The sequence below is a fragment of the Metarhizium acridum genome, assembly GCF_019434415.1.
Source record: "Metarhizium acridum strain ARSEF 324 chromosome Unknown scaffold_141, whole genome shotgun sequence".
Classification (NCBI taxonomy): domain Eukaryota; kingdom Fungi; phylum Ascomycota; class Sordariomycetes; order Hypocreales; family Clavicipitaceae; genus Metarhizium; species Metarhizium acridum.
The window spans coordinates 322118-349003 of record NW_027094020.1 but is presented as its reverse complement, the minus strand read 5'-3'; the positions used below and the strand labels follow the sequence as shown (position 1 = coordinate 349003).

At 52.0% G+C, this 26886-nt stretch overlaps 9 protein-coding genes across 10 annotated transcripts; 6 read left to right on the top strand and 3 right to left on the bottom strand.

The window, feature by feature from the left end:
• Nucleotides 1-516: 516 nt before the first annotated feature.
• Nucleotides 517-1131, bottom strand: J3458_008761 (uncharacterized protein; the record flags this gene model as incomplete). The annotated part of the gene is made up of 1 exon (XM_007817776.2): nt 517-1131. The coding sequence occupies one exon, from the start codon at nt 1129-1131 to the stop codon at nt 517-519; it is 615 nt and encodes a 204-aa protein (XP_007815967.2).
• Nucleotides 1132-4233: 3102 nt separating this feature from the next.
• J3458_008760 (uncharacterized protein) lies at nt 4234-5682 on the top strand (the record flags this gene model as incomplete). The annotated part of the gene is made up of 1 exon (XM_007817777.2): nt 4234-5682. One exon carries the CDS (start codon nt 4234-4236, stop codon nt 5680-5682), a length of 1449 nt encoding a protein of 482 aa, XP_007815968.2.
• A 1201-nt stretch (nt 5683-6883) lies between these two features.
• Nucleotides 6884-8743, top strand: J3458_008759 (uncharacterized protein). Its single transcript, XM_007817778.2, has 2 exons — nt 6884-8348; nt 8428-8743. The coding sequence occupies exons 1-2, from the start codon at nt 7140-7142 to the stop codon at nt 8518-8520; spliced, it is 1302 nt and encodes a 433-aa protein (XP_007815969.1). The 5' UTR covers nt 6884-7139; the 3' UTR covers nt 8521-8743.
• Nucleotides 8744-9102: 359 nt separating this feature from the next.
• On the top strand, nt 9103-12786 carry J3458_008758 (uncharacterized protein). Of its 2 annotated transcripts, XM_007817779.2 has the most exons (2): nt 9103-9737; nt 9801-12786. In XM_007817779.2, exons 1-2 carry the CDS (start codon nt 9584-9586, stop codon nt 12152-12154), a joined length of 2508 nt encoding a protein of 835 aa, XP_007815970.2. In that variant the 5' UTR covers nt 9103-9583; the 3' UTR covers nt 12155-12786. The 2 variants fall into 2 exon arrangements, with proteins under 2 accessions (XP_007815970.2, XP_065975164.1); XM_066119372.1 differs by having other exon boundaries at nt 9103-12684.
• A 51-nt stretch (nt 12787-12837) lies between these two features.
• GPI13_1 (mannose-ethanolamine phosphotransferase gpi13) lies at nt 12838-17633 on the top strand. Its single transcript, XM_007817780.2, has one exon. It carries the CDS (start codon nt 12962-12964, stop codon nt 16190-16192), a length of 3231 nt encoding a protein of 1076 aa, XP_007815971.1. The 5' UTR covers nt 12838-12961; the 3' UTR covers nt 16193-17633.
• On the bottom strand, nt 16338-17317 carry J3458_008756 (uncharacterized protein; the record flags this gene model as incomplete). Its single annotated transcript, XM_007817781.1, has 2 exons — nt 16338-16690; nt 16753-17317. The coding sequence occupies 2 exons, from the start codon at nt 17315-17317 to the stop codon at nt 16338-16340; spliced, it is 918 nt and encodes a 305-aa protein (XP_007815972.1).
• Nucleotides 17634-17636: 3 nt separating the features above from the next.
• MT2_1 (Sphingolipid C9-methyltransferase 2) lies at nt 17637-20417 on the bottom strand. Its single transcript, XM_066119371.1, has 4 exons — nt 19871-20417; nt 19183-19669; nt 18371-19122; nt 17637-18310 (listed from the first exon to the last, which is right to left on the bottom strand). The coding sequence occupies exons 1-4, from the start codon at nt 19985-19987 to the stop codon at nt 18092-18094; spliced, it is 1575 nt and encodes a 524-aa protein (XP_065975163.1). The 5' UTR covers nt 19988-20417; the 3' UTR covers nt 17637-18091.
• Nucleotides 20418-22458: 2041 nt separating this feature from the next.
• J3458_008754 (uncharacterized protein) lies at nt 22459-23137 on the top strand (the record flags this gene model as incomplete). The annotated part of the gene is made up of 2 exons (XM_007817783.2): nt 22459-22761; nt 22817-23137. The coding sequence occupies 2 exons, from the start codon at nt 22459-22461 to the stop codon at nt 23135-23137; spliced, it is 624 nt and encodes a 207-aa protein (XP_007815974.2).
• A 567-nt stretch (nt 23138-23704) lies between these two features.
• Nucleotides 23705-26640, top strand: J3458_008753 (uncharacterized protein). The gene has a single exon (XM_007817784.2). It carries the CDS (start codon nt 24017-24019, stop codon nt 26432-26434), a length of 2418 nt encoding a protein of 805 aa, XP_007815975.2. The 5' UTR covers nt 23705-24016; the 3' UTR covers nt 26435-26640.
• Nucleotides 26641-26886: the final 246 nt, after the last annotated feature.

The window sequence follows — 26886 nt, the reverse complement described above, 5'->3', positions numbered from 1 at the left end:
GGAGCGTGTAGTCGAGAGGCACCTGGACCCAGCCGAGAACCTGCGACCACCAGATGCCTCCTACTGCGATACAATCCTTACCGGAAAGGAGCATGTTGGACGAGGCGTGGACGGCATATACAATGCCGTGGAAGCCGTTGGTTGCCTTCGAAGTCTTTGCTGCGTTGTCCTTGGCCGCAGCTCCGAAGAGGAGATAAGTCTGGAGAATTTCAGTTGCCCAGTCGACTGTCACGACATTACATCCATCCCGTCTACCTCGTAGGCCGGACAGGCGGCCTAGTCAGCGGAGGGAGGAACCCTCCTACCTTCTTAGCTTCCTGCGGCCAGAGGAAATCGCCGTAAAAGACAATCTTGGCCGGACCCGGGGGCTTCGCTCGCCGGGCGCCCTCGGGTCTGACCCGACGGAGGAGATCTCGGACCTGGTCACATTTGGCTGACGTGCCGAGGGCAGAATGTTAGCAAAAGACAAGTGCTTGGCGATGGAATAATACAGGTGGGTGCACCTTTCTTGTCATCTCAAGTTCTCAGCATCGCTCCTGCAACACTAGACAGAGATCTCTTCGAGTTCGGCCCCTTGGACTGGAGAAGTGTAAGTCCTATCGCAAGAGCAATTTGCGGGCAGTTCAGATTGTCGTATCGGCGCTCGGACAAGTCTTCCATTTTAACATCTGAGATATCCGAGAGGTCAATGCCCTGCCAATCCATCGGTTCGTCCCTTGGCGGCGGCGGCCCTGGCCTGTACGGGAACGCTTGGTTCTCAGTCCACCCGATGGGCGCAGCATGTGTCTTCATAAACCTAGTCGCATCATTCTGCAGCTGTGACACATCTGGGTTTTGAGCTGCCAGAATCGCGACTTCAGGATCGGCTCGAGTCTGCGTGGCAGGGGGCCCGAGCCCGCTGTCGTCGTATTGCCGGTTGGCCACGAACTGGGCGGCGAATTCAGACTGATATCGCGCTGTCAATTTGGCTTCCGACTCGTCATCCAAAATTGCCTCGCTGGACTCGAATTCAGCATCGTCTTCAAGGAGAAGCCATCCCTCAACGGCACTCCACGGAATGCTGCCCAAGGCGCTGGCCTCCTCCTGTCTTGGGTACTGATGCCCGGGCAGAGCCTCATTGACATTGATCATATTGGGAGTCACATGTATTCGGTAGACGTAGTTTCTAGGTCGGCAAAATTTCTTGCCGCTTGTCCAAAGGCTGCCGACGTGGCCACGTACGCGGTTGAGCCCGATCTTGCATGGACATGATTGTCCAGGCCGAACGTTCTAGGGTCGCCATAGTTTGTGGAATTGGGGTCCGGCAGAAACCCTCCTGCCTTCCTGATCTCTTCTGGAGTTCTGCTGTCCCCACGGAACACGTAGTACTCTGGGTAATCCCCCGGATTGTGCGCCTGGCATCCGTTGAGGAGGCCGAGGAGAGCGGCAGCACATCCGAGGTGGAGTTAAACGAGCTCTAGGATGTCCTACCCGTGGCCCCATTCTCCTGCGAACTTGAGTTCCTTACAATCCAACCCTTGTGAGTTTCCATGAGTGACCTGACAAGGAGCTTTATAGGGGTTATATACAGGGGTCTTCATACTAATAGAAGCTCTCTTTATCTAAATTAATACTAATTGACTAAAGTATAAGTTTATTAGCAGGGGGTAGTGACTCTTGTAACACTAACTTGTGTTAATAAGAGATTTTTATCGGCTTATCAGGTATTGGCTCCCATATACTCTCTATAATAATTACCTCTAATTAGCTCTACCCCCCCTTATCATGTCATACCAGCCTTAACTTTCAGAGTCTGAACTGTGTGGTCATATGGGAATTCGCCAAGCTTGGGAAGCGGGCCACTGCGAATCATAGCTGACCACATGACTTACAGTGAAACCGTGGGGCGAATTTTACTACATTAACTATGGCATGACGGGGAACAGCATGTGAAGTACGGAGTATAGCTCCCTGAGTGTTTTTCTTTTTTCTTAAACCTTTTTTCTTCCCTTTTTTCTCTCTTAATATCAAAGCTAAATATCTTTCATATGGACTATAATTGGGGTTAAGACAATCATGTGTTCTGGGATATGTGTAGTTGCAGATATGAATTCCAGGGAACGGTTTTGCCATGGCAAGTTGCCACTATGTGGCTCTTTGCCTCTACCTAAAAGAGTGTAAACAGATGAGACTTCATTGCACCGAACAATCTGTCACACGGTCAAAGCTCAACAACATCGACGCCCAACAAAGGGGCATCACCGATATGGGACCTACGAGGTTATAGACCGAACACATGACCCGCTAGGAGCCTTAAGCACAGCTGTTCCTTTCATGTATATATAATGATCACTAGTCCTTACATTCCCTTGGAAATCAAGGACCTTTAACATCCTACAAGATTATTTCTAAATAGAGTTATTATGCTCCAAGCCCTTGTTATCAAGCCCTTGTCACACAATCTTAGCTCGCGCCTCTCAAAGCCGCATCCATTGACGATGACACGTTCCCGCTCGATTTCGTCTCCTTGACCTCCCTAGCTTTGAGATTCTGCAAAGGCAGCAAGTCCTAACTGCACAACACGACATTTCGGCAGAAGTCCCCCCCGGTGCGAACCTAGGTCCATCTCTTTACCCCTGACTTTTACCTCCGAGTTCCCATAACGAGAACCCGTCATGCGAGCTCCGCAATATAATAGCTCGGCTTCGGTACACTCAGGAGTGCCGACGAGTGAATCACCTAGTCGGCCCCTTATCAATACGTCAGACCTTTATCTGTCAGGACTCAGGACCAACCTAGCGTGTAAGCTTCAAAGCAGAAGCAGGCCAGCCGAGCCAAATAGGCCAATCATGACCCTTTGAAAGGTTTCATCTGCGATTCTCAATAAAACAGGTCCCAATTCTCTAGCTGGAGAGATTCAATCAAGGACGATTCCACTGTTCATTTCGATGCATAACTGCCCATCGTGACAGCTTTTTTATATAGAATGCTTTAGACCGAATCAACCAGAGAAACTCACTACTGTTGGTTGCTACAACATCTCAAACAGTCCAGTCATTTGTCCTTTAAATAATACATAATCCACTTAAAAGAGCTGTCAGACTTTGTTATGCGGCTGCATCACTGGTCCTCAAGCTCTAGTGTGGACAACACAACATGTTAGCCGCCGTTGGTTTTATAGCAGAGAGTATATAGGTTAGCCGGTCTGCTGGTCTTCTCTTCATCTCCAAGCCTCCATTCGTACGAGTCAACAATGCCAGCGTACAGCCGTTTGTGTGGATATTAGAGCTGCTCGAGCCTGGTGAGATGATCGACGGTCGTTGTAGCTCCTCATTTTTCTGAATAAAATAGCTAGGGAAGTCAGGTGAGCCTGTATGGTCATGGCGCGCTTGCTGGTCTTGGAGGTGGTGGTGTAAGATGAAAATTTGACAAACTGTGAGAAAGGGCATATTGGTCCTTATGTACCTGGGGCCTCTTGTGAATGCCTAGGTCAGCAGATCAAGCGTTTGTGAGATATAACTCTTCACGTAGATGCTCGCAATCAAGATCCTGGGGATAGCTGCGCCAACATGAATTTGGGATGAACTACTGGCACAGAGATGTGCGTTTTCTCGAGGACATATTTGATAGCAGCTTCGCTCGCTAAAAGTTGATAGGCAGTATCCACGTTACGGCGTATTTTGGTTTCGGGACCGGAAAATCTACTCAGTTTCGTCTTCGAAGCGCAACACTATGGCCCAATTGAAGGCCGTCTCTTCACAAACTCATGGCTGACATCGTATCCGCTCTGCGAATCGAAGTAGCAACTTGAAATAAAACTTAGCGGGGTAGAATATGTTGCCTTCTTTTTATTTATACGGCATTGTGTCGGTGTCCAGGCTATGGAAATGGCATATGATACACTGGAAGTTGGCACGGGGTGACGGTGGGCGGAGTGGATGGTGGTTAGGGTTAGGGTTAGTACATAGACTAGAAAACAGAGCGTATCGGTACATAAGGATCTAAAAAATATCCCATATCACTCTATAATTTGATGTTTGGCTATTATTATATCTCCAAAAATTATTGATACTAACTTTTCCTTTAATTTTAATCAAAAAGAGCAGAACACGAGCCGCTTTGTGGCCCGAGGCTTAGTTTCTTAATTTTATTGTGATACTCGATCCCCCGGACAACAAGACACCACTCAGAGACAACCATGGAAAAGAAGCACTCTTCAGATACTTAAGCTTCAACTACACTTGACGCATCGCGATGCTTCGCACTCTGCGGGTCCGGCCGCGTCTAGTTCGTGCTGTCCAAGCGCAAGCGCCACACCGCCGCTTCATGAAGGGATCTCAGTCAACTCCAGCGAGCAGCAATGTTGGCAATGCTGCGGGATACGTTTCGACTGCAATCGCGATCGCAGTGATAGGGGCATGGTGGTCGCTAGTCACGCCGGATCTTGCGCCACGTCTGGAGAGTCGACAAGACCAACGTCCCCTTGTTGAGTCTGATCCCTCGAAAGCTGAAGTCACCCGGATACTTTCGCAAGAGGCATATTCTTTCATAGTACAAAACGTGGCCGGCGTTGAGAGATATGACGGGGCTCAGCTGGCTTCCAACAGTCCATGTGAAGACCGCTTCACCCACGGCCTCGTCTCCCCATGGCACAATGGCAGTCCATGGGTTGCTTTGGCTCTTTTCGATGGCCATGCAGGCTGGCAAACAGCCGATTTCCTAGAGAAGAACCTGATACCTTCGGTACGACACAGCCTAGGTCAGATCAAGCCACCTTCAAACGGTCAAGTTACACCGGAACGAACAATCCATGGCGCCATCATGAAAGCGTTTGTTGATCTCGACAATTCCATCATGAAAACAGCTGAAGATGCCTCCGAGAGCGATCAGCCTCTGCAAGAAAAAGTGCGGGGATTTGCCCCTGCTTTTGCTGGTTCATGTGCTTTGATGTCCCTATACGATCCCACGACCAGCAGACTGCACGTGGCTTGTACGGGCGACTCAAGAGCGGTTCTTGGACAGCAGAACCTAGACGGCAAGTGGGAAGCGGTTCCATTGTCCACAGACCAGACTGGTTGGAATGAGGCAGAAGTTGCAAGGTTGAATGCAGAGCACCCGGGCGAGGAAGGCCTAGCTCAAGACGGCCGTGTTCTGGGACTTGCAGTTTCACGGGCCTTTGGCGACGGGCGATGGAAGTGGTCTTCGGGAGCAATGGAGAGCTTCAGCAGGAGATTCTGCGGCCCCGGAGTCTTGCCATCAAAGTACAGCATCCAGACACCACCGTATATAACGGCCGAGCCGGTTGTCACAACAACTACGATGAAGTCGGGTAGACCATCCTTCCTGATACTGGCGACAGATGGCATGTGGAATCGCTTGTCGAATCAGCAAGCTGTTGATCTCGTGGCGGCGTGGCTCGATTCCAGATCCCCAGGGGCTGGCACGGAGGAGCCAACCGCATATCCACCGTTCGACTTTGGCGCTTTCCGGGAAGGAGTGAGTCCGGGGTTTGTGAAGGAAAGGACAGTCATCCAAGACGATAATGCTGCCGTGCATTTGATGCGGAATTCCCTTGGTGGAAACCATTCTGAGATGGTAGCGGGAAGGCTTGCTCTGACCCCCCCGTACTCCCGGAACCGGAGAGATGATATAACGATCCAGGTGGTATTCTTTAACAATGCTACAGCTCAGGTACATAGATAGGAGGAGTCGACGATGCCTAGAGATGATTGTTCTCGCTCTGTCAACCGGCGAGTCAAAAGAGACCGAGGTTGGACAAGGCATTTAATTATTGCTCATACAACCATTCTCAAAACGGTGGAACTTTTCCGGTATTATGTTTATGCAGCGTGACATCCGTCAGTTGCAATGTTAGAGAAGACGATTCAATTCGGAGAAAAAACGCCCAACCATCAGATTGGCAGACTATAAAGTCCCCTTACACGAGGGTTAATTGATGGTCACTTAATTGGGTTGGAATTGGAACTGTAAATCACCCGCAGAGCCAACATGAAGTCAAATGCAATCAGCGTTACACCCTTGTTCAGACACAATTGGAGATGGGAGAGTTTTAAAGACAGATTGGTGGAGTCAACACATGCAGGCAATAAGTCTGACTGCATGTTGCAGAAGGTCACGTCTCATACTCTTTGCCTCAAACAGAACTCATTACCTATAGTTCAATCTCTTTAATAAGCCTCGAGTTGGTTTAGTACAACGTTGGAGAAGCCGAATACATCCGTCGAAGCTCAAAATTGATGATCGTGCCGGAACGTTTATAAGTCGACGAGATCTATTTGTCAAGCTTGCCTTCGGTCCTCTGTCAAGTTATCCATAACTGCATAACATAGTCAAGAGTAAAATATACCTATACAGAGGCCATAGCTGTTAATTGGAATACAATGCCTCAGCGGTGACCATAAATTCGCCCACTCGGCCACCAGTGACAGTCCTTGCAGCCGAGCCAATCTGTCATAAAATCAGCAAAAGTACAGGTTTGTAGCGACTTGTCCTGTAGTTTGGCATTTGATTATGTCTACCCTCTGTTTCCACCCTTGGAATTTCACCATTCTGGGCTTTCGCTACCTGTCATCAGTTTTTCAAGGCAAGCGGACTCTGTAGGTGCCATACGACAGCATACACTTGGCCAGTACGAGGAATATGTACTGATATAAGTCCTGAATTAAGCCACAAACATAGAAGTATAAGCGCCCCTTAGAATAATGTGTGCATTATCTAACTCGGCTCGTTGTGAGGATAATACCCAACACCCAATACAGCTAGTAGGTGCGAACTGCTCCATGGAGCTCGGGTCTTGGCAGTCACGACTGCGGGGCCGCACCTGCCAAAATCTGGGGTCAAGAGCGACCGAAGACGACGGGACATGGACGCGTCAAGATGCACCGGCACCCCGAGCCTCGGCAACCCGAAGCTACCCCATCTCGAAACCGCACCCAACTTGGCTTCACGACAGGGCTGATGCTGCCGGCTTTACCGACTGGATGCCACGAGCAGCCCGTATCCAAAATCGGCTAATGGTGCTGGTTCTGTGCTCCAACTCCAACCTCATATAATCTCTGCTCCCAGCATCTTGTCTCTCCCCCGGCCTCTCATCGCCCTCGCCCAAACAAACCACATCTCCAGCATCGCCACCGCCAAAAATGCCCGTTGATCCCAAGCTTCACATTGACGAATCCATTCCCTGGAGCGAGCCGGCGTGGCTGCGCGGCGTCCACTCCCCCTACTACACATCCACACACCGCGAGTTGCAGCGCGCCGTCAGACAGTACGTCGACACGCACCTCCTCCCCTCGGCCCTCGACTGGGAAGAGAAGGGCCATGTGCCGCCGGAAGAGGCAGAGCGCTTCTGCAGGTCCGGCATCCCCTTTGCCGATATCCCGGAGCCCTACCGACCCGCAGACATCCCCGACATTGGCGGCGTTCCGCGCTCCGAGCTCGACGCGTTCCACTTTCTCATCATGAGCGACGAAATGTCCCGCGTCGAAGGGGGCGTGGGCATCGCGCTGGCCGGCGCCTCGGCCATTGGCGCGCCGCCCATCGTCAACTGCGGCACCGAGGAGCAGAAGCGGAAGTGGCTCCCCGGCCTGTTCACCCGCGAGACCAACTTCTCCCTGGGCATCACAGAGCCGTCCGGCGGCTCGGACGTGGCCCGCATCAAGACCACCGCCGACAAGACGCCAGACGGCAGCTTCTACATTGTCAACGGCGTCAAGAAGTGGATCACCGGCACGCCCTGGGCCACGCACATGACCACCGCCGTGCGGACGGGCAGGCCCGGCATGAAGGGCGTCTCCCTGCTCGTCATCCCCATGGATTCGCCGGGCATCGTGCACCAAAAGATCCAAAACTCGGGCCAGAATGCCGGCGGCGCCTCCTTTGTCTACCTGGAGAACGTCAAGGTGCCCGTCGAGAACCTCCTCGGCGGGGAAAACCAAGGGTTCATGATCATCATGAAGAACTTCAACAAGGAGCGCTTCCTGCTGACCGTGGGGTGCAACCGCAAGGCGCGCTCATGCCTGGCCATGTCCTTCCAGTACGCCATGAGGCGCGAAACATTTGGCAAGCCCCTGATCGAAAACCAGGTCATCCGCAGGAAGCTCTCCGAGATGGCGCACAGAATCGAGGCCCATTGGGCGTGGCTGGAGCAGTTGGCGTACCATATCAAGTGCTCGGATCTCGGCTGGGAGGACCCCCAGATTGCGAGCAGAGTTGCACTTTTGAAGGTGCAGGGCGGCCAGTTGATCGAGTTGGCCGCCAGGGAGGCAGCGCAGATCTTTGGTGGCGCGGGCTATATGAAGGGCGGGCCGGGCGCGACTGTCGAGCAGATTAATCGGGATTTGAGGATGTTGGTAAGTACAAGTATCACTCTGTTGGGGGGGGGAGAATGGTGGTTTGTTTGCCAAGTGGCATGGCTAACTTTTGTTGCAGGTTGTTGGTGGTGGAAGCGAGGAGATTATCGCCGACTTGGCAGTGAGACTGGAGCTGGCCATGATGGGAGGACTGGGGGGTGCGAAATTATAAGTTGCGTGGTGTACTATGTACATCCGTGATGGAATTTCATTCGCACTTGTAACGATATGGATATAATGAATGGGGTGAGAAAGAAGTTGCAAGAGAGAATATGAGGGCTTGCATGTTGTAGTTTGAAGTGAGGTTTACAGCTTTTACAAGGCTAGATACGCTCGATACCCGCGACATTAAAATAGTATTATTATAAACAATTTTGACTTTATTTTCTTGGAAACAGTCAACGATACGGAGTAGGTTCTGCGTAAATGGAACCCTCGCGTTTGACAATTAAATTGCCATTTCAATGGCTCGCATTCCCGGCTAGTACCGAAGCTAGTATTGTTGAAGTGACCACTAGCAGATTGCTTCCGAGCTCCAAAAATCAGCAAAATACTACGTATGAGATTTACCTGGGTCAAGAACTCTCCCATTTACACTCAATTCTTCACATCATCCTGCGCCTAGATAATCTACAAAGTAGATATTTACATGGATTGCCTTTTTAGGCCAGTGGGGCGTGCCAACACACCGCCCCGCTCCCGACCCAATACGTGCCTCCCATTGGTAGACTGGCCAAGATCTGCGTCGTCACCCCGCGCAACCACGCAGCTCCAGGGACCAGCAGCGTAGTTGGGCAGGGAAAAAAAGCTCAAGCTGCCTCCCATGTGCTCGGTGTTGCATCAATAGTCTTGGCCATCTCGGACTGGCTGAGTCGCATGTATGTTTCTCTTTTTCTCCTGCATGCCTTGTGAATCTTTCGTGCTCCCATCCATACACTCCAACCAAACATCATCTTCCAGTATCCATTTTCTCCTCTGCCCAAACGATTTTCGAGCCCGTTTCCAGGGTCCGCTCAAAACAAGCGGTGTCCGACTTACATATCCTGCCGCATTCCAGATAATCGACCACCACCCCGGGCTCGGGCGTTGCCGCATTCCTTTGACGCTTTTCGACCCGTCGACTTCGTTGATCCCCCCCAGGCGGATGGCAGAAAACGGCCTGTTCCGAGATCACCAGCAAAGAGGACAATTTTGCTCAGTAAATAATTGCGGCCCGCGTTGCCGCCGCTGCCGTGATGGCGCCCCAAGGAGACCAGTTCTCTGCGCCTGGCTCGGCGAGCTATGGATCGGGCACCATGACTGTTGGAGATGGAACATGGGAGTTTTCAAAAAATACCTTTCTGCTTCCTAATCTCCAGGGCGTCAATTTCGATACGATGCGGTACAATGGTACGATGCCCTGACCGGCTTCATTTGCTTCCTCGTTGCCGTGCAACTAACTTGCTCCTGCAGGCATGGGTAATCGTTTCGCTACTCTTCCTCAATACCATCGAATCGTCTTAGCCCACGGCATTATGGGAGCCCTCATTTTTCTCCTTTTTGTCCCCGTCTCGGTCATGTTAGCCAGGTTCTACTCGCGAGAGCCGGGTTTCGCAGTCGTATACCATGCACAGCTCCAGGTCTTCTCTGGACTGATGCTTCTAGCCGTTTTTATCTTGGGTTTCTTCGCTGTCGGTCCGGAGCGGAATTTAACAAACCCCCACCATGGCATTGGCGTTGCTATTTTCGTCTTATTCATTCTGCAGCTTGTTGGAGGTCGACTGGTACGCCATATCACCAAAATCAGGTCGCTTCGCATTACAATCCATCAGTGGTCCGGCAGAGCAATTGCTCTTCTGGGCATCGTCCAGGTCCCCTTGGGCCTTACACTATATGGATCACCCAAGTACTTATTTATTCTATACACCCTCTGGATGAGCTTCCTATTCTTGGTGTACTTCATTTTGAGCTATCGAGCCGAGGGTCGCCGGGAAATGTACCATGGCGGGGCTCGATCTGAAGCGGGCCACACGCGGGTGACCGAGTCTGAATACTTCTCGCAAGGGCCAAGACATGAACGGAGCAATTGGATGAAGTGGCTCGGTCCCCTTGCTGCTGGTGCGGGTATTTGGGCCTTGTTGCGCCGACGGAATCAGAACAAGGAGCGAGACCTCAGTCCCAGCAGATCACGTTCCTTCATTAGCAGCCGTGGTCCCGAAGTCCTTCCTTCGCGACGGGGCTCAGAAAGTTATATCAGCGAAAAGTATTCCGAGCCGCCCAGGAGGAGTGGCGGCGGGTTTATGAAAGTGTTAGCAACCACAGCCGGTGCTATTGGTGCTGGAAAGCTGGTTTCTGGCATGATGAGTCGACGAAATGACAGACGAGATGAGGAGTACTCTGCTGTTTCAACCGAAACGCCTCGCCGGCATAGGTCTGGACGAGGAGACGGCACCACCCTGAGCGAATTTAGTAGTGATTATACGGACTATCCGCGACGACCAGATGAAACGCAGACATCACTATTGCCCCCCTCAGCAAACCCTCCGGGCAGAGGTGGTCCAGGACGACCGGTGACACCTCAACCACTTCATTCCCGCGGCCGTGGTGATTACGAAGACTCCGACTATTCGTCATATGTGAGCCCATCACGACGACCACGAGATGACCGGCACGGAGGCGGCTTGGCCAAAGGTATCCTTGGAGGCCTGGGAATGGGTTGGTTTGCTAAGAAGCTTGCCGATAGACGAGCCAGGAAAGAAGAAGAGAGATATCGCGACGAGGAAGACATGAGATCTGGGGTTTCTGGCTCTCGGTTTACTGGCGATGGATACCCGTCTCCTTCTCGACGGAACTCTCGACGGCCTCCTCCAGTGAGGCGAGGCACTGGACATCCTGGATCTTCAGCCTTATCAGAGATGACAGATCTGACGGAGTCGTCGTTCGATACACGACCAGTAGGAAGCTCATACACTGCTGGCCCAACTTCAACACAAACTGGGACCGCCCCTCCAATCGTTCCAGTCCCAGGACCTGGCGGCCATTCTAGATCACGGTCACGATCACGCGCCAGAAGTGGATCTGTTTCCATGCCGCCCATGCCACCAGACCCTCGGGGCGTTTTACATTCAGAAGCCGAGTCACAGTCGCAACTGTCGTCTATCGATAGCCGGCCCCAGAGGCGACCATCTGAGCGGCGGAGGCGGGCTGGAGAGCGAGCAGCCGCCGCCGCCGCAGCTAGAGCAGGCGGACTTGCTGCGTCAGAGAGAGATCGATACGGATCACCCTCTAGCCAGCCTGTCAGCGTTAAAGTAAAGATGCACGACGACAGGGATAGAAATGTCACCTTGCGTCGGTTGACTGAAGAAGAACAAAGAGCTGCCGGAGGGCAGAGAAGCCGAGCAGGCTCCGACAGCAGCGTCTCAGGCTTGGAATCACCTAGCTATGGCCGTGGTTACAGACGAGACTCGAGCCAGAGAAGAGCAGAGCGATCAGCTGAACGAAGGGCGGAGGCACAGGAGGACCAGCTCGGTCCGTTGTCTCCCCCCAACCCTGCCTTTGCCAAGGGATCAAGGAAAAACAAGGACTCAGCATACTACTCCGGGCAACCGCAGCCGGGGCCATCGGGATCCTCTCCAATGGCTCACGAAACGATGTCTAGCCTGGGAAGCCCTGGCAGCCATGCCACATGGAGCCAAATGACTCCCTCACCAAGTGGCCCTGGCAAAGGCAGCGACTCGGCGGCTGCAGAAGATAGAAGACGCCGACGTCGACTTGAACGGCGAGGAGCTGGTAGTGCCCGGCCATCGGAGCTGGATATGTTTGATTAAAGATGAACTGGATTCATTCTTGACGATGCATAATTCATACGCCGTGTTTTGGGGATCATGATGCATCGGTTGGTTTGATTTGATTGCGCCCTTGAACGAGGCATGGGGTTTCTTTTGCGATGTGGCTGCAAATTAGCGCAAATGTGTATATATTGTGGGCGCTTTTTCGGGTGCAGAATGATGCCTATTGCTTATCTTCCTGTATTTAGCAAGCTGCAGAGTATATATGTGCTAGACTTGGGCGAGTGTGATGCCACGACGGTGTTCCACGCTGGCGTCTGTTTGAGGCAGTTGCATGGGAAGTTGGGACCTGAGACGGAATGGCATGTAATTTGAGACCAAGTAATGGGATGACATGTTATGAATGAACTAGAACTAGATCCGAAAAGAAAACCAGTTTCACGCATCCTCTTTGACGTTGGCCAGGAAGGTGCAACCAGCATGCACTCATGCCCTTAGCTGTGAGTCTGCGACATCGACCGGCTCTGACTGGTCAGGCTGTGGATCTCCAGCTTGATCTTCATAGTGAGAAAATCCATGTCAAAAATGCGCCAGACACGGAGCGTCAGGGTCAAGTCGCTGATGGGTCGACCACGCTCCACTCCAACCAACTCCCTGGGCTGAAGATGGCCGGCGCCACTGGGATTGCAGGTTATTACCCTTCAAGCTCCACAGACAAACTCTGTGTCCCTGATGAGCAGCTGTCCTCGGTCCTCGCCAACTTCTCCTTTCTTCTTCCATACGTCTGCCAGAGCTTCGGGGCCGCCAATGGCCATGGGATTGACGCGCGGAAGCCAATAGACCAAGATGCCGCGACGGAGTCCCAAGTCCAAGGCAAGGGCCACGCCGCAGTCGTCTTCACCATCGCCGTCCGCGCCGCAACCCCCCCAGACCGACTACAAAGCAATTGCGGAACAATGGGCCAGAGCGAAGCGCATACAAGCAGCCAACGATGCCGAAGCCGAGGCGCTTGGTCAGCCAAGCCAGCGAGAAGCTGCGCAAGCCCTAGAACGACAGCGCGAGAGGCTGAATGAGCGGCGGCAAAAGTCGTACGAGAAACGGTGGTGGTGGACCATCGCCTTTTGGACGTGGTTGCTGGTGATCCATGCTGTTGGCATTTGGTTGTTCACAAGTGGCTTTCTGTTGACTCGACTGGTGCTGGAGGATAAGTCAAATTGCACGATCCCTCCCATTGAGAGTAAACTGGCGCCCTTGGATATTCGCAAAGGCTGCTGGCATCCCAAGACTTTCGATCGCGCCGTAGTGGTCATCATCGACGCTCTGCGCTACGACTTTACGGTCCCAGAGGATCCTGCCAAGCAGCAGGAATTTCATAATGCGTTCCCATTTTTATACGAAACGGCCGTCAAGTCACCTCGCAATGCGTTCCTGCGACCCTTCATTGCCGACCCCCCGACCACGACGCTGCAGCGATTGAAGGGACTGACGACCGGCACCCTACCTACGTTTATTGACGCAGGTAGCAATTTCGCGGGGTCGGCGATCGATGAGGACAATATTCTTATGCAGCTTAAGAATGCTGGTAAGAAGATTGCGCATCTGGGAGATGATACTTGGTGGGATCTGTTCCCAGGGTACTTTGAACCAAATATCAGCAAGGCCTACCCTAGTTTCAACGTCCCGGATCTGCATACCGTTGACAATGGAGTGATTAGCAATATCTTCCCGTTGATGGAGCCCGGCAAAAAGGATCAGTGGGACTTGCTCATCGGACATTGTTTGGGTGTTGACCACGCTGGTCACCGCTTTGGTCCAAACCACAAGCAAATGAATGACAAGTTGAAGCAGATGGATAGATTTATTCGCGACCTTGCCGCTGCCATTGACGACGATACACTGTTAGTCGTCATGGGCGATCATGGAATGGATGCCAAAGGTGACCATGGTGGTGAAAGCGACGATGAAGTGGAGGCTGCGCTATGGATGTACTCAAAGACGCCGGTTTTTGGACGAACATTGCCGCAACATGCAACACCTCCTGCCACGGCCAAGATTAGACCCGTCAATCAAATCGATTTGGTGCCGACGCTTTCGCTTCTGTTGGGCATCCCCATACCATACAATAATCTAGGTCGCCCTATCGAAGAAGCTTTCGCTGGTCCCAATGGCAATGACTGGGCAAATCTCGCGGCCGTGTCTCGCATGGCATCTGCTGGGATAGAGAGATACCAAAAGTCGTATTTTGAGGCTCGTGGAATGTCGCACAGCACAGATGCCAATTCTCCCGCTGGCCTGTGGACAGAAGCCAACGCGGTGCGGAGCAACTCTCACCAAGATGCTTATAAAGCCTACATCAGGTTCCAGGAGGAGACTCTCAGCGTATGCAAAGATCTCTGGGCCCGGTTTGATGTTCCTCGCATGATTTTCGGCGTCATTGTCGCGGCAATCGGCGTTGTGCTTCTTGTACTCTACTCCTCTAGAACTGAGGAAGACGAATTCGCCGTGATGAATGACGTCGAACTGGACTATGCGGAGAAGAAATTGGAGGTCCTGGACTTCAAGGGCGAAGCCGAACCTCATGTTGATCAATTCTATCATAGGAATATGCTTCGTGGCATGTGGGATGCCCGCTTTCTCTTTATTATCGGCACCTTGATTGCCGCCGGTCTTTATAGACAGCAACCGATGGACCGACTAGCCACTCTCGTTGTGGTTCTCATGATGACCGCCGTTGGCTCCTCGCTCCTTGAGAGCGGGAAGACAATCACGAACCTCCTCCCCAAGACTTTTTGGGGTTGGCTCTCTGTGGTGTTTACTCTCAGCCATTCCATTGGTTTCGCATCCAACTCGTATACCATCTGGGAGGACCAGATTCTCCTCTTCTTTGTCGCGACTTTTGGTCTCACATCGGCAATTTCTGCGTTCCGTCTCGAGTCCAAGGTAGACCGCACAATGGCCATCTACCATTCGGTCGTATTTATCCTTCTCGGCCGCCTTGCGTCCTATTCCAAGCTCTGCCGCGAGGAGCAAATGCCCTTTTGCGTGTCGACATACTACGCCTCAGGCACCTCGACAGTGTCCCCCTGGCAGCTGATCGTGCCTTTTACTGTTTTCATTGCTCTCCCTTCAGTCATTAAATCTTTCCTTACACCTACTAGATCATACGAAGGCCTGGCGCCCACTTGGATCGGATACGTGTTTCGTGTCGGACTGTTCATGTCTGCCATTTACTGGACCATTGACGCCGCAAACAACGGTCGGTGGCTCGCTGGTAAGCTATCCGAAGGAACGCTCAAAAATGTTGGCGTTTACTTGGCCCAGACCATTCTCGCACTCTCCCTGGTCGCGGGCACAACAGCGTTCATTTGGGCGCCGCCCAGCGTTTCCATCGTCTCGACGGCTTCGAGAACAGGCCAGGCACGAGTCGCCATCCTCGGATACAGCAACGCTCTGGGCTCCCGCTATCTTCTCCTGCCCATCAACATACTTGCCGCTTGTCTCCTTCTAACCAAGCCCATGGGTTCCGGAGCCCTCGCCCTGATGATGTGGCAGATCCTATCGCTCGCTGAAGTCGTCGACCTCAACAACCTTAGAAACGAAACCATTGGCCCTGTTATGCTCGCCATCCTCGGAAATTTCTACTACTTCAAAACCGGTCACCAAGCCGTCCTGTCCAGCATCCAGTGGGACAGTGCCTTCATTCCCCTCTTCACCATCCGCTACCCGTGGACTCCCATCGTCGTCACCCTCAACACATTCGGTGGCCAGATCCTCGCCGCCGTATGTGTTCCCCTCCTTGCGGTATGGAAGGTCGGGCCGAAGCAGAAGGGCGTATTGGAGACAGTCACCCGCAGCCTCGGCGTATTTATTGCCTACTATGCCGTCGAGACGTTGACGACAATGAGCTGGGCGGGCTGGCTGCGGAGACACCTGATGCTGTATCGGGTGTTTTGCCCGCGGTACATGATGGCGGCGGTCTTGCTGGTGGTGCTCGACTTGGTCGTCTTGTTGGTGACGCTGACGGGGCTGAGGAGCAATACACTCTCCATCAGTGAAGTATTCGGCTGGGCAGACTAGACATTTTCCCCCCCCCTTTTCATCGCGTTATATCTCGGAGGATTGGCGTTTTGTATCATACAGGGCATGGGAAAGTGGTAGTTTTGTCTTGAATAGATCCAACATGTCTTCGCTGAATGCGTAAAAAGCCCCGAGTAATACACATCTACGTATCCATCACCGCCTTCCCCCGAACAGCTAACCCCCCCTCTGGCCCTTCAACCCAGACATCCCAGCTGGCCCCGTTGTCCGGCTTCCGCACGCAAACCCTCATCTGCTCGTTAACATAGAGCGGCGCGTGGTTCCTGTACGATATCCGCTGCACGCCGCCCCCCAGCACGCTCAGCATGAGCGCCAGCGTCAGCGGCCCGTGCACAAGTAAATCCCTATGGCCGTCGGTAGACCGCGCATACAAAGGATCAATGTGAATAGAGTGCGCGTTGAACGTCAGCGCCGAGAAGTGAAACAGGTGCGTTGGCGTTGGGACAAGCTTTGCCGACCAACTTGCCGCATGGGGAACTATAAAAAAAATACCATCAATAATTCGTTCACAGAGGACACATGACCCTCTGGGGACTCACATGTCGTGGCTCGCCGAGGGGCAGAAGCCAGCTGGCCGTCGGTGTTCCTCATAAACACCAGCGTCCGCCGCTCTTCAATGTCCCACTCCCGCTGGGCGCCGTACCTCCTCCACACATCTACGAATACCTTCTCCTGCCCCTCGTCTCCCTCGACTCTCACGTCCCCTATTTCCTCTTTGCAGCGCCACGGCCGCCCGTCCATGATGAGGCCCTCCCTCCACCCTTTGTGGAAACTTACCTCGCCGCCGGCCCACATTCGGCGCGGGAACTCTGGCCCGGGGGAATGGTCGAGGTCTGCGCCGTCAGGGGCCAGTTTTGACGGCGCCGTTTGGATCGGGAAGTAGACTAGGTGGTGGCCTTCGGGGAGGACCTCGGGGGGCGATTGTATCGTGGGTGACGAGGGGGTCGGGGCGTGCAGGAGGTCGCATAGAGTTGTGGCGAGGAGGTGCGAGGGCATGGGACTGAGGTAGTCGGGGATGAGCTTGGGCGGACGGCTTTGCAGGTCGTTGGCGATGGGGGAGGATGAGGGTGAGAAGGGCCGTTTTTGGGGGAGCACACGGCGCATGGTGAGTGATGGTAATGATGGGTGTTTTGGTAGGCGTTTCATTTTGGCGGGTTGTGCTTTCTTTTATGAGTTTGGTGTTGGTTGGTGAGATGATAAAGTATATATGTTGAAGACGCTGCGTGTGTGACGGGTGTGTTGACTCGGCCGGTTGAGTTGAGTTGTCCGAGGCCCCACGGTGCCAACTGCAATTTGATCCCGGCAGGCCGGACTACCAGTAGCCCAGGATCCCCACAGAGAGGGCAGCTGGGGTAGAGGAATATGCTCGATGACAGTGATTAGATGATTTATTGAATAGGCAAGATGATTTGTAAGGAGACTTTGGTCGCAATATGCCTGGGCTAAACGGTGAGACCGCAACACAGAATGTGTTAGAAGAGACTAATATGGCATCACGGCACATGTGCTAAAATATCACCATCTTGCCATGACTTGGGCAGCATAGCACAGGGTGGCTTAATTCAAACACTATGCCGACTAAGAACCATGTCTGTGGCTTTTTTTTTAATTACTTTTCAATCCAGTCTCTACGACTTAAAAATTGCCCCGGCCACCAAAACAAGTCCAGTTGACGTTCCCAAGCCCGACACATATTAAAAACTTGGTTACTGAAAACACCGCACCCTCGAAACCAAAATAGCGTCCAGAAGCCATTTGTTTTTGACGTTCATGGAAGGATTCAAACATGAATGTCAGCCGAACCGTCTCATCTGAACTAAATCAGACTCTTAGCAAACAACACGGCATGAGAGCTGCAGTGCAGCCCCCGATGCACTTTTAGGAATGGAAGTCGGTGGATGAGGCGACGTTATTCTTGGCAGCCCAGGCCTTGAGGTCGCCCTTGAAGTTTTTGAGGCCGCCAGACAAGGCGAATTGCGAGTTGATTCCCTCAACTCGGTGAGTAGAGTTGATATTCTTGACCAGAGTAATCTGGAAGCAGGTGGCAGTACCCTGTCGCGAGGCGATGGTAGAGTAGGCAAGAAAGTACTCCCAAATCTAATCGGTCTCACGTCAGTTTCAAATCTCACATTTATTTGCCGGTGCGTCTCGACTTACACGGAACCATCGCTTGCCGTACTTGGCCTCCACCTTCTCACGATTAGCCATCCAGTTGCGATACCATCTCCAGAGGGTAGCAGAGTAGTGAACACCGATAGTATCGATACCCTTGATCTCGAAGCCAGAGCCCTCCAGCTTATCGACAACCCAGCCCAGGGGAGTCGACGCATCGGCACCAGGAAAGACGTATTTGTTCATGAACAGACCCCAAATGAGATCCTCATACTGCCAGGGCTTCCGGAGACCGGCAATCTGAAGGAAGAATACACCGTCGTCGTCGAGCATGTCGTAAACCTGGGTCAAAAAGCTGGAGAAGTGGCGGACACCAACATGTTCAGCCATCTCAAGGCACGTAATCTTGTTGTAGCCTCCTTCAGGTACAGGGATATCCCGATAATCCATGCACAGAATCTTGCTCTGAGCCTCTGTAATGCCAACCTTGCGCATAGCACTGTTGCCCCAGGCAGTCTGGTTGCGGCCAAGAGTTACACCAGTAACTTGGGCACCATAGTTTTCGCTGGCAAATCGTGCGAGGGTACCCCAACCACAACCAATATCCAACATCCTCTCACCAGGCTGGAGGCCAATTTTCTCGCACACAATGGCGAGCTTATTGTCTTGAAGCTCTTCTAGGGTCTCTTCTTTCTCAATGTCTGAAATGATACCAGAAGTGTAAATCATGCGAGGGCCGAGGAACCAGCCGTAGAAATCATCGCCACGGTCGTAGTGGTCACGGACCTGCTCCTCATCTACATGCAAGTTAGCATATTGGGTGTCGACGCAGAGGTGTCTAGACAGCTCGATCTTACCTTGAGAACGAGTGTGCATGATCAGCTCGGGGATCATGCCAAGCAGGAAAAACTTGATCAGACCAATGGTAAATCGGAAGCTGGCCCAGTCATGACGGTATTCCATGATCTCGAGGCAGTCGCCCTTGAAATCAACATCTCCGTCAAAGTACATTTCATGGAAAGTCTCCATTGGGATCTTGTTCAAACCACGGTACTTGGCGCGATCAGCCTCTTTTTTAAAGTCGAGATAGAATTCGACCGGACGGCCGGGAAGCTTAGCCTTCTCATTGCGGCGAGGACTAATCGTAGAAATCACGAGCCACCACGCGGCCAGAAGAGGAAGGTCGACGAGTAGAGCGAAAAATATGAAAGTCTTGAGCCCGCCGCCAACCTTCCATTTCAAATAGTATGGTACTCCGAGTAGGAGGGTAATGAGACCAGTGTTGCTGAACGAGTCGGAGCCTGGGCCATCGGCAGGAAGAGGCGCATTCTTGATGGAAGGGTACTGCAACCCAAAAGATTAGTCGAGGCTGTGTGATGTGCAAGGAGGACAGTCAATGAGTGAGAAGAATCCCAATAGGCTGCAACAATTGTTGTCATAAATCAGATCACAACAGCCCATTGATCACACCGATGACCTGGACCGGCATTTGGAGGTATCGTGGCTGGGGGTTTGTGCTGCACCAATTTGACGCTAAAAACTTACCTTGGTAGTGCGAACACCGCAATTCTCTTCCTTCTCGAATGAGGGAGGAGTGGCCTTGGGCGTCTCGATGAACTCGAACTCGCTATCACTGCCGTTCAGACTTGTTGCTTTTGACATTTTTGCGGAATCTCCGTCCCCCAAAAACCAATTGGAACTTTCCGCAGAATCGCAGTCGCACGAAGGTGTGTTGGAGCAAACTTGGAGCAAAGGGAGGAAGCGAGTAGGAAATCACGGTGCGCTTGTTCCTCCGCAGCACAGGGTCCCAGAGCTCAGCAAACCCAGGTGCCGCAGACCGAGGCTTAAGCCAGCTAACCCAGTCTATACATAAGGTCAACGGTACAATTCAGGATTGACGCAGCTCTAAAGATGTTCTGTGGGTAGATGACGAGCTGATTGATTGGCTCCTTCAGCATTCATGAGCCGTTATGGTTCCCGTTGACGACCCGTGTAGAAGGGACCCAGAAGAGAAAAAAACCAGGGGACCTGGCTAGGGTGTGTAGGAGTTTCGGAGGGGTCAACTTTGTTTGCCTGTGATTATACAGGAGAGGCGAGCAGGTAATGCAACCAGATTTTATTTCGCTAAATAATTCTTGGGCGCCATCAAATTTGCAGAAGGGATTTTCGATCTTGGCCTATCACGTGCGTCGTACTAAAACTGCTGCACAAGAAGGCAGGAGCGACCACAGGCCCTTGCATCGTGCCACATGCAGCCATTCAGTTGGCATGTTTGAAGGGCGGAAACGCCAGGCACGCCGTCGATCAGATGAAGCAGGCGGGGCAGCTACGTGGCAGCAAATCCACGCATGTGGTCGACTGTCGGTTGGACCAATTCTGGCAACGGGTGCTTCCCTTCAGGTTGTACGCACAAAGTAGACTCCAGCAGGATCGATTGTCCATCGCTCATACGTACACAGATACCAGTTGACATCTAGGAATATACAGTTCCTAAATGAACAAATTTTCGCGGTTTCCCACCATACTCAACCTTTCGAAATCTGGTGAGCAATGGATAGCATTCTTTGCACGAAAACATTGCTGCCTGGATACGAGTCGTTGCTTTGGCATTCCTACTGGTCCCTGTTGATTAACTACCTGGGTATTTTAATTGGAGCTCCCTCAACACAGCAGAGGCAATAGGCTGGGGCAAAATGGACATTCTGTACGATGTGACTGGAAGTCATCCTACCTCTTCTTACAACGTTATCATTTGTGGAACAACGGGATGCAAGAATACCGCAGTACTCGGTATGTCGCGATTCCTACTTACCAACGTAATACGACTTTATGCTGTGCCATGTCCCGGTAGAATGGGCCGAAACATGGACCTGGCGACAAAGACCGGCAGGTTCCAGAGGTCAGAAAGCTCGTGGACTCTGTACGTAGCTGGCCAAACATCGCCCTCGGCTGCCCCACTGTGCTTCGGGTCCAGATGTCGTTTTTTTCAGGATGTAAGCCCGTGCCTAGTTCAATTTTCCCGATGAGACTGTCTGCACGCACTTGCCCGCGATCTGGCAACATTGTACAATGAAGAAGAGAATTTCGAGCTCCTGTGATGCATGCTCATCCCGCAGAGTAAAGTGTGACGCTGAGCGACCCTGTTGTGAGTGTTTGATTCGGGGTCTAGACTGCACCTCTCTCCGTACCAGAGGCAAACGAGGCCCCAAAGGCCCACGCTCGGCGACATGTGGCAAGATAAAAGAAGGTAGAAGGCTACGATTAGGAGTCATCTCGACTTGTTGTCCCCTTAGAGGCCTTGGCACTGACTGTGAGCACCCAGGTGTCGGCCGCTTGACGCAAAATTCTGTAACCCCCAGACCTCTAACTGGCTCTGGCTCAAGCCCTGCATCAGCATCTAGCAACGAGGCTGCTTCAAGTCTTGATTTCATAGCGCCGACATGCCCTAGGCGGCTGCCCGTTGGTGAGTACTGCAAGTACTTGGGGATATTTCGGGATCGGCTGTACCCTGTTTGGCCAGTCGTGGATGTCGACGACTTGATCGCAAAGCTCATCCTCGACGTCAATGATCTTGAGTCGTACGCCTTGGCAGCATCTGTGTGTGCTGCGTCTATCGCTCAACTTCGGCTGCCAGAACATACAGAATTGTGCGAGGCGACCATTTCATCCTACCGATTCGCTAGGGACGCTCAAACCATTAGGGAGCAATACGACTATCGGGAGTGCCAAAAGCTATCATCGATACTGACGCCATTCTTCCTCCATATTTACTTTGCAAATGCATCAAAGATCAGAACTGCGGCCGTATATCTAAGGGAGTCGATATCATCGGTGCATTGGTTGGGGCTTGATCGGCAAGAGACATATGAATCACTAGAACAAAAAGAGGGGTCGCTGAAGCTGCGGATATTCTGGATATTATTCATATCGGAAAGGTAAGATTCCCGACCTTGTGCGATCACGGGTACACACTGACAAAGTATAGGACGTTTTGCGCCCAAAACTGCTTTCCGGCGTTGCTGGTGCCCATCGACCAAAGGCCACCATGTGAAGAGACAGATACCGAATTCGGCTCCATTACGCGGGCTTTTTCATCTCTCACCCATCTCTTTTCGCATCTAAAAAGCAGTATCATGGAAACCTCATCGTCTCATAGACCGGTCCTGGATCCTGACAAAGTGGCCATTGCTCAGTCGGACCTTTGTGCCCTTGCACTCAACTCGTCCTTCACCGAAGTACAGCAGGTGGATTTGTTTGTAACGCGGCAGTGGATCAGGCTTCTCATATGGGAGTATACCATGAGACACTACAAAATGTCGCGCAACTCATCAAATCAAGCGTTTTCATTGCTCCTGCCAGTAACCATCGCCCGAGAGCTACTCTGCCTTTTCCCGTCTGTATCGGCAGATTCAATCTTTGCACACGGTTATGGAATGGTAGGTGATTCAAAACGCTCTTCAAGTGATTCGACTACTTACTTGACGGACCCAGGAGCTCAAAGTATTCCGAATGGCCGATGCGTTGCTAGATATCCTGGCTTGTTCACCCGGCTCAACCAAAAAAGATGGTATATGTGCGGGAATGGGCGATATTCTACATTCATTAAAAAACGTCCTGTTGGAAATTGGAGGAGTCAGGTCGAGCTTTCTTGATAAGTTGCAGGTTCGCATGTCTAACTCGGAACTGGCAAGGAGGCCATGGCCATATCTAAGCACGCGGTTCCCTTCAGGGCAGGAGAGGAATGCGGTTCGCGAAGCGGATAGCCACCTGGAAGCAGAGGCAGATGCCTTGAGGATTCACCCAATCCAATAACGTACGGTTCAACCATCATTTGCGATGAGAGGTGACTAGACAGCCTGGTCTTGAGAGGTCTGACGTGGCATGATGCAACATGAAAAATGCAAGACAAGCGTGAAGTGCAGGCAGTCAGCTGCGTTTCAGCGCTGGTTTCTCTTATGTTCCCCCCTTATCATGCATCTCGCTGCCGCAATATGAGCAGGCGGATTGCGACCTTTTTCGCCCCGCGTGGCGCGGATTCGGCAGGGCGATGTGCAATTGACTTGCAAAAGTCGGCGGAGAAAGTGACATGGCACTGCCTTTTACTACCGAACTTTTTGGTTACACTGGCTTGGCTGGTCGAGGGCCGGATGGACTAGACCACATACAATGGCTCCCGAGATGGCCACGCAAAGCCACATCAAGCAAGGTACATGAAGGCGCACATGAAAGCACATGAAGGCACATGAAGGCCATCTATGGTCACCCTGCCTGCATATGATTATTGACAAAGCTGAGGATCTGCAGCCGGCATTAGCATCCAACCGCCCAACAAAGTTCAACAAATCTCAACAGGCTGGCGGCTCTTGTTCCCAGAGTCTTCACATTCTCCCAGGTGCCACCAGCTTGAGGGGTCGAGGACCCCCCACAATAGCTCCTGGAGTCCTGGTGCCACTTGACTCCAAGCGCCACTTCAAGTGCCGAACCCCAAGGGGGCTGGTTATTCATGAAAGCTCAGCAGGTCACTTGGAGCATAAACATTCCTCCTTTGCAAGAGACAACGATGGTTCCGGTTTTCGGCAATTCCCTTGTCACAATCCCTCGTCATAATACCAGTCTTTTTGATTTTTGTAAGCCTCGAAGCTGGTGGTGGCCGAACTTCCCATCTTCTTGCAAGTACCAATCGCGACCACCATGGATAAATATGCATTTCCTTGCGACCCCCTCGCAAATCCGGCGGCGGTGGTATCAGGCCCTACATACCGCTTCACACTTCTTAGCGAGACAGTTTTACGATATGAATGGGCGGAAGATGGCGTCTTTGAGGACCGTGCCTCGGCCTTTGCCGTCAACCGCAACTTTACCCCGCCAGAGTTCACCGTCACCGACACCGAGAAGCACATCGAGGTGGTTGCTCGCAACTTCCACATCACATATGACAAGAGACGGTTCAGTCGAAGCGGTTTCGTAATTGGATTCCCCAGTAAAGTTACGCTTTGGGGGGCAGACTGGCACTATGGCGAGACGGCAAAGGATAACCTCGGCGGTACGGCTAGAACACTCGATGAAGTCGATGGGCGTTGTGACATGGGCGAGGGTATTTTGTCGCGTTCAGGGTTTGCCACGCTTGACGATAGCGACACCATGCTCTTTGACAGGCAGGGTTTCATCGCACCTAGAAGAAGCGGTGACCGTATCGATGGATACATGTTTGTCTACGGACACGATTACAAAGGCGCTATGAAGGCGTTTTATGATATTTCTGGCCGCCAACCTGCTCTGCCACGTTGGGCATTGGGAAATTGGTGGAGTAGATATCATCCGTATTCGGCAGGTGAGTACATCCAACTCATGGATGCGTTTGCGGATCGTGATATCCCTCTGTCTGTTGCCGTCGTGGACATGGACTGGCATCAAGTCAAGGGCGATCATATCCCGCACGCTGGCTGGACAGGGTATAGCTGGAACAAAGAACTCTTCCCTGATCCTCCTGGGTTTGGAAAGGCCCTTCATGATCGTGGTTTGAAAATCACGTTGAATGACCATCCTCACGGCGGTGTTCACCATCACGAGCACTTGTACGAGACCATGGCCAAGGCCATTGGACACGATACATCCAAAAAGGCACCAATTTTATTCAACCCCACTGATCCGAAATTCATGGATGCCTTTCTGTATGTTCTCCATCGCAGTATTGAGAAAGAAGCCTGCGATTTCTGGTGGATCGACTGGCAGCAAGGCCCCATCTCTCGAATTCCCAGCCTCGATCCGCTCTGGCTATTGAATCATTTCCACTTCCAGGACCACATCAACCAAAATGGCGAAGGAAAGGGCATCATATTCTCTCGATATGCAGGGCCAGGTAGCCACCGATACCCAGTCGGCTTTTCGGGAGATTCCATTCGAACATGGGAATCGCTCCAGTTCCAGCCCGAATTCACAGCTACCGCTTCTAATATTGGCTACGGATGGTGGAGTCATGACATCGGCGGCCACATGGGTGGTATTCGAGACGACGAGATGGCCACTCGATGGGTTCAATATGGCGTGTTCTCACCAATATTCCGGCTGCACTCTTCCAACAGCCAGTGGACGTCCAAGGAGCCGTGGAATTTCCGCGCAGAACACTACTATGCAATGAAGGGATTTATGCAGTTCCGACACAGAATGGTTCCCTACCTGCATACGGCGAATCTCCTCGGCGGCGCTGAACCTCTCGTCCGACCGTTGTACTGGGGATATCCGACTCGTGGTGAAGCATATGAGAAGCCCAACGAATATTTCTTCGGGCCGCACTTGGTCGTCGCGCCGATTGTTGAGCCGAGAAATCCAGACACAAACCTTGCCAGCGCCAACGTCTGGGTCCCGCCAGGCCGGCACGTAGATATCTTCACGGGGGCAGTCTACGACGGCGACCGAGAAATGCTAATGTACCGCTCGATCGAGACGATTCCCGTTCTCGCGCCCGAGGGATCAATCATTCCTCTTGAGGCAGAAGTGTTCCCAGAGAACGGGTGTTTGAATCCGACTTGTCTCCGAGTTATCATTGTTGTTGGGAAAGACGGCGACTTCACCATCCTAGAGAATCCAGACGACGATGCTGGTGCCAAACCGAGTCCAGCAAATGGCGATTCTGTAGAGTACCGCAAGATCAAACTCGAGTACAAACAATCCACGGGACGTCTGAGCGTATCCGAATCTACAAAGGCGTGGGAATTCAAATTCCTCTCTGTCATGACGATTCCGCCTGCGCTTGTAGTGCGCGCAGCTGGTGTAGTTACTGCTTGCAAAATTCACGTGGAAGATGTGCCAGACACGCCAGGTCTGGTTGTGAGAATTCCTGCCCACGGCTCGGGTCACAACGTAGATGTGGAAATCACGCTGGGTCCTGATCCGCAGCTCAGCGTGTTGGATGAGTCGACCCGTTTGACAAGCTGGCTACTTCATTTCCAGATGGAATTTGCCGTGAAGGACAAGATATGGGCTGCTGTGGAGGGCAAGAAGTCGCTGGCTAGCAAGATTGGGGGATTGATAAGCTTGGGGCTGGAGGCGGACTATACCGGCCCTTTGGTGGAGTTGTTGACTGGAGATAGTCGAAAAGTTGTTAGTTAGCGTACGCATTTTACGGTTAAATTTGTTGGCTGTTGCCTTCAGTGTCAGAGTATCTGATTTGCTGGGCTGGATATCGATGGCGGTTTTTGCAGAACGGTGTCCTGAACTTTTCGGGACGTGACAGAGGAAATAACCTTTATAAAACCTGCCCTTAGGCCCAGATCCAGAACTCGGGAGCTTTCTTGGGTAAAAGTTCGTAAAGTTACAATCAATATTAATTTATAATAGGGATATGAATATGTACCTAATTTCGGAGCTAACTTAATTAGCTTTATTTTAAAAGGTCTAAAAACGTATTCTTACGGACTTATCTTAGTATTTAAGCCTTTTACAGGTGTTTACGCGGCTCTAGCTAACATGGTATTATTGGTATATTAGTTATAACTTATAAGAGAGTTTAATTTAATTTTTAAATTTATATAACTTTACTTAAATTTATATGGGTTTTATAT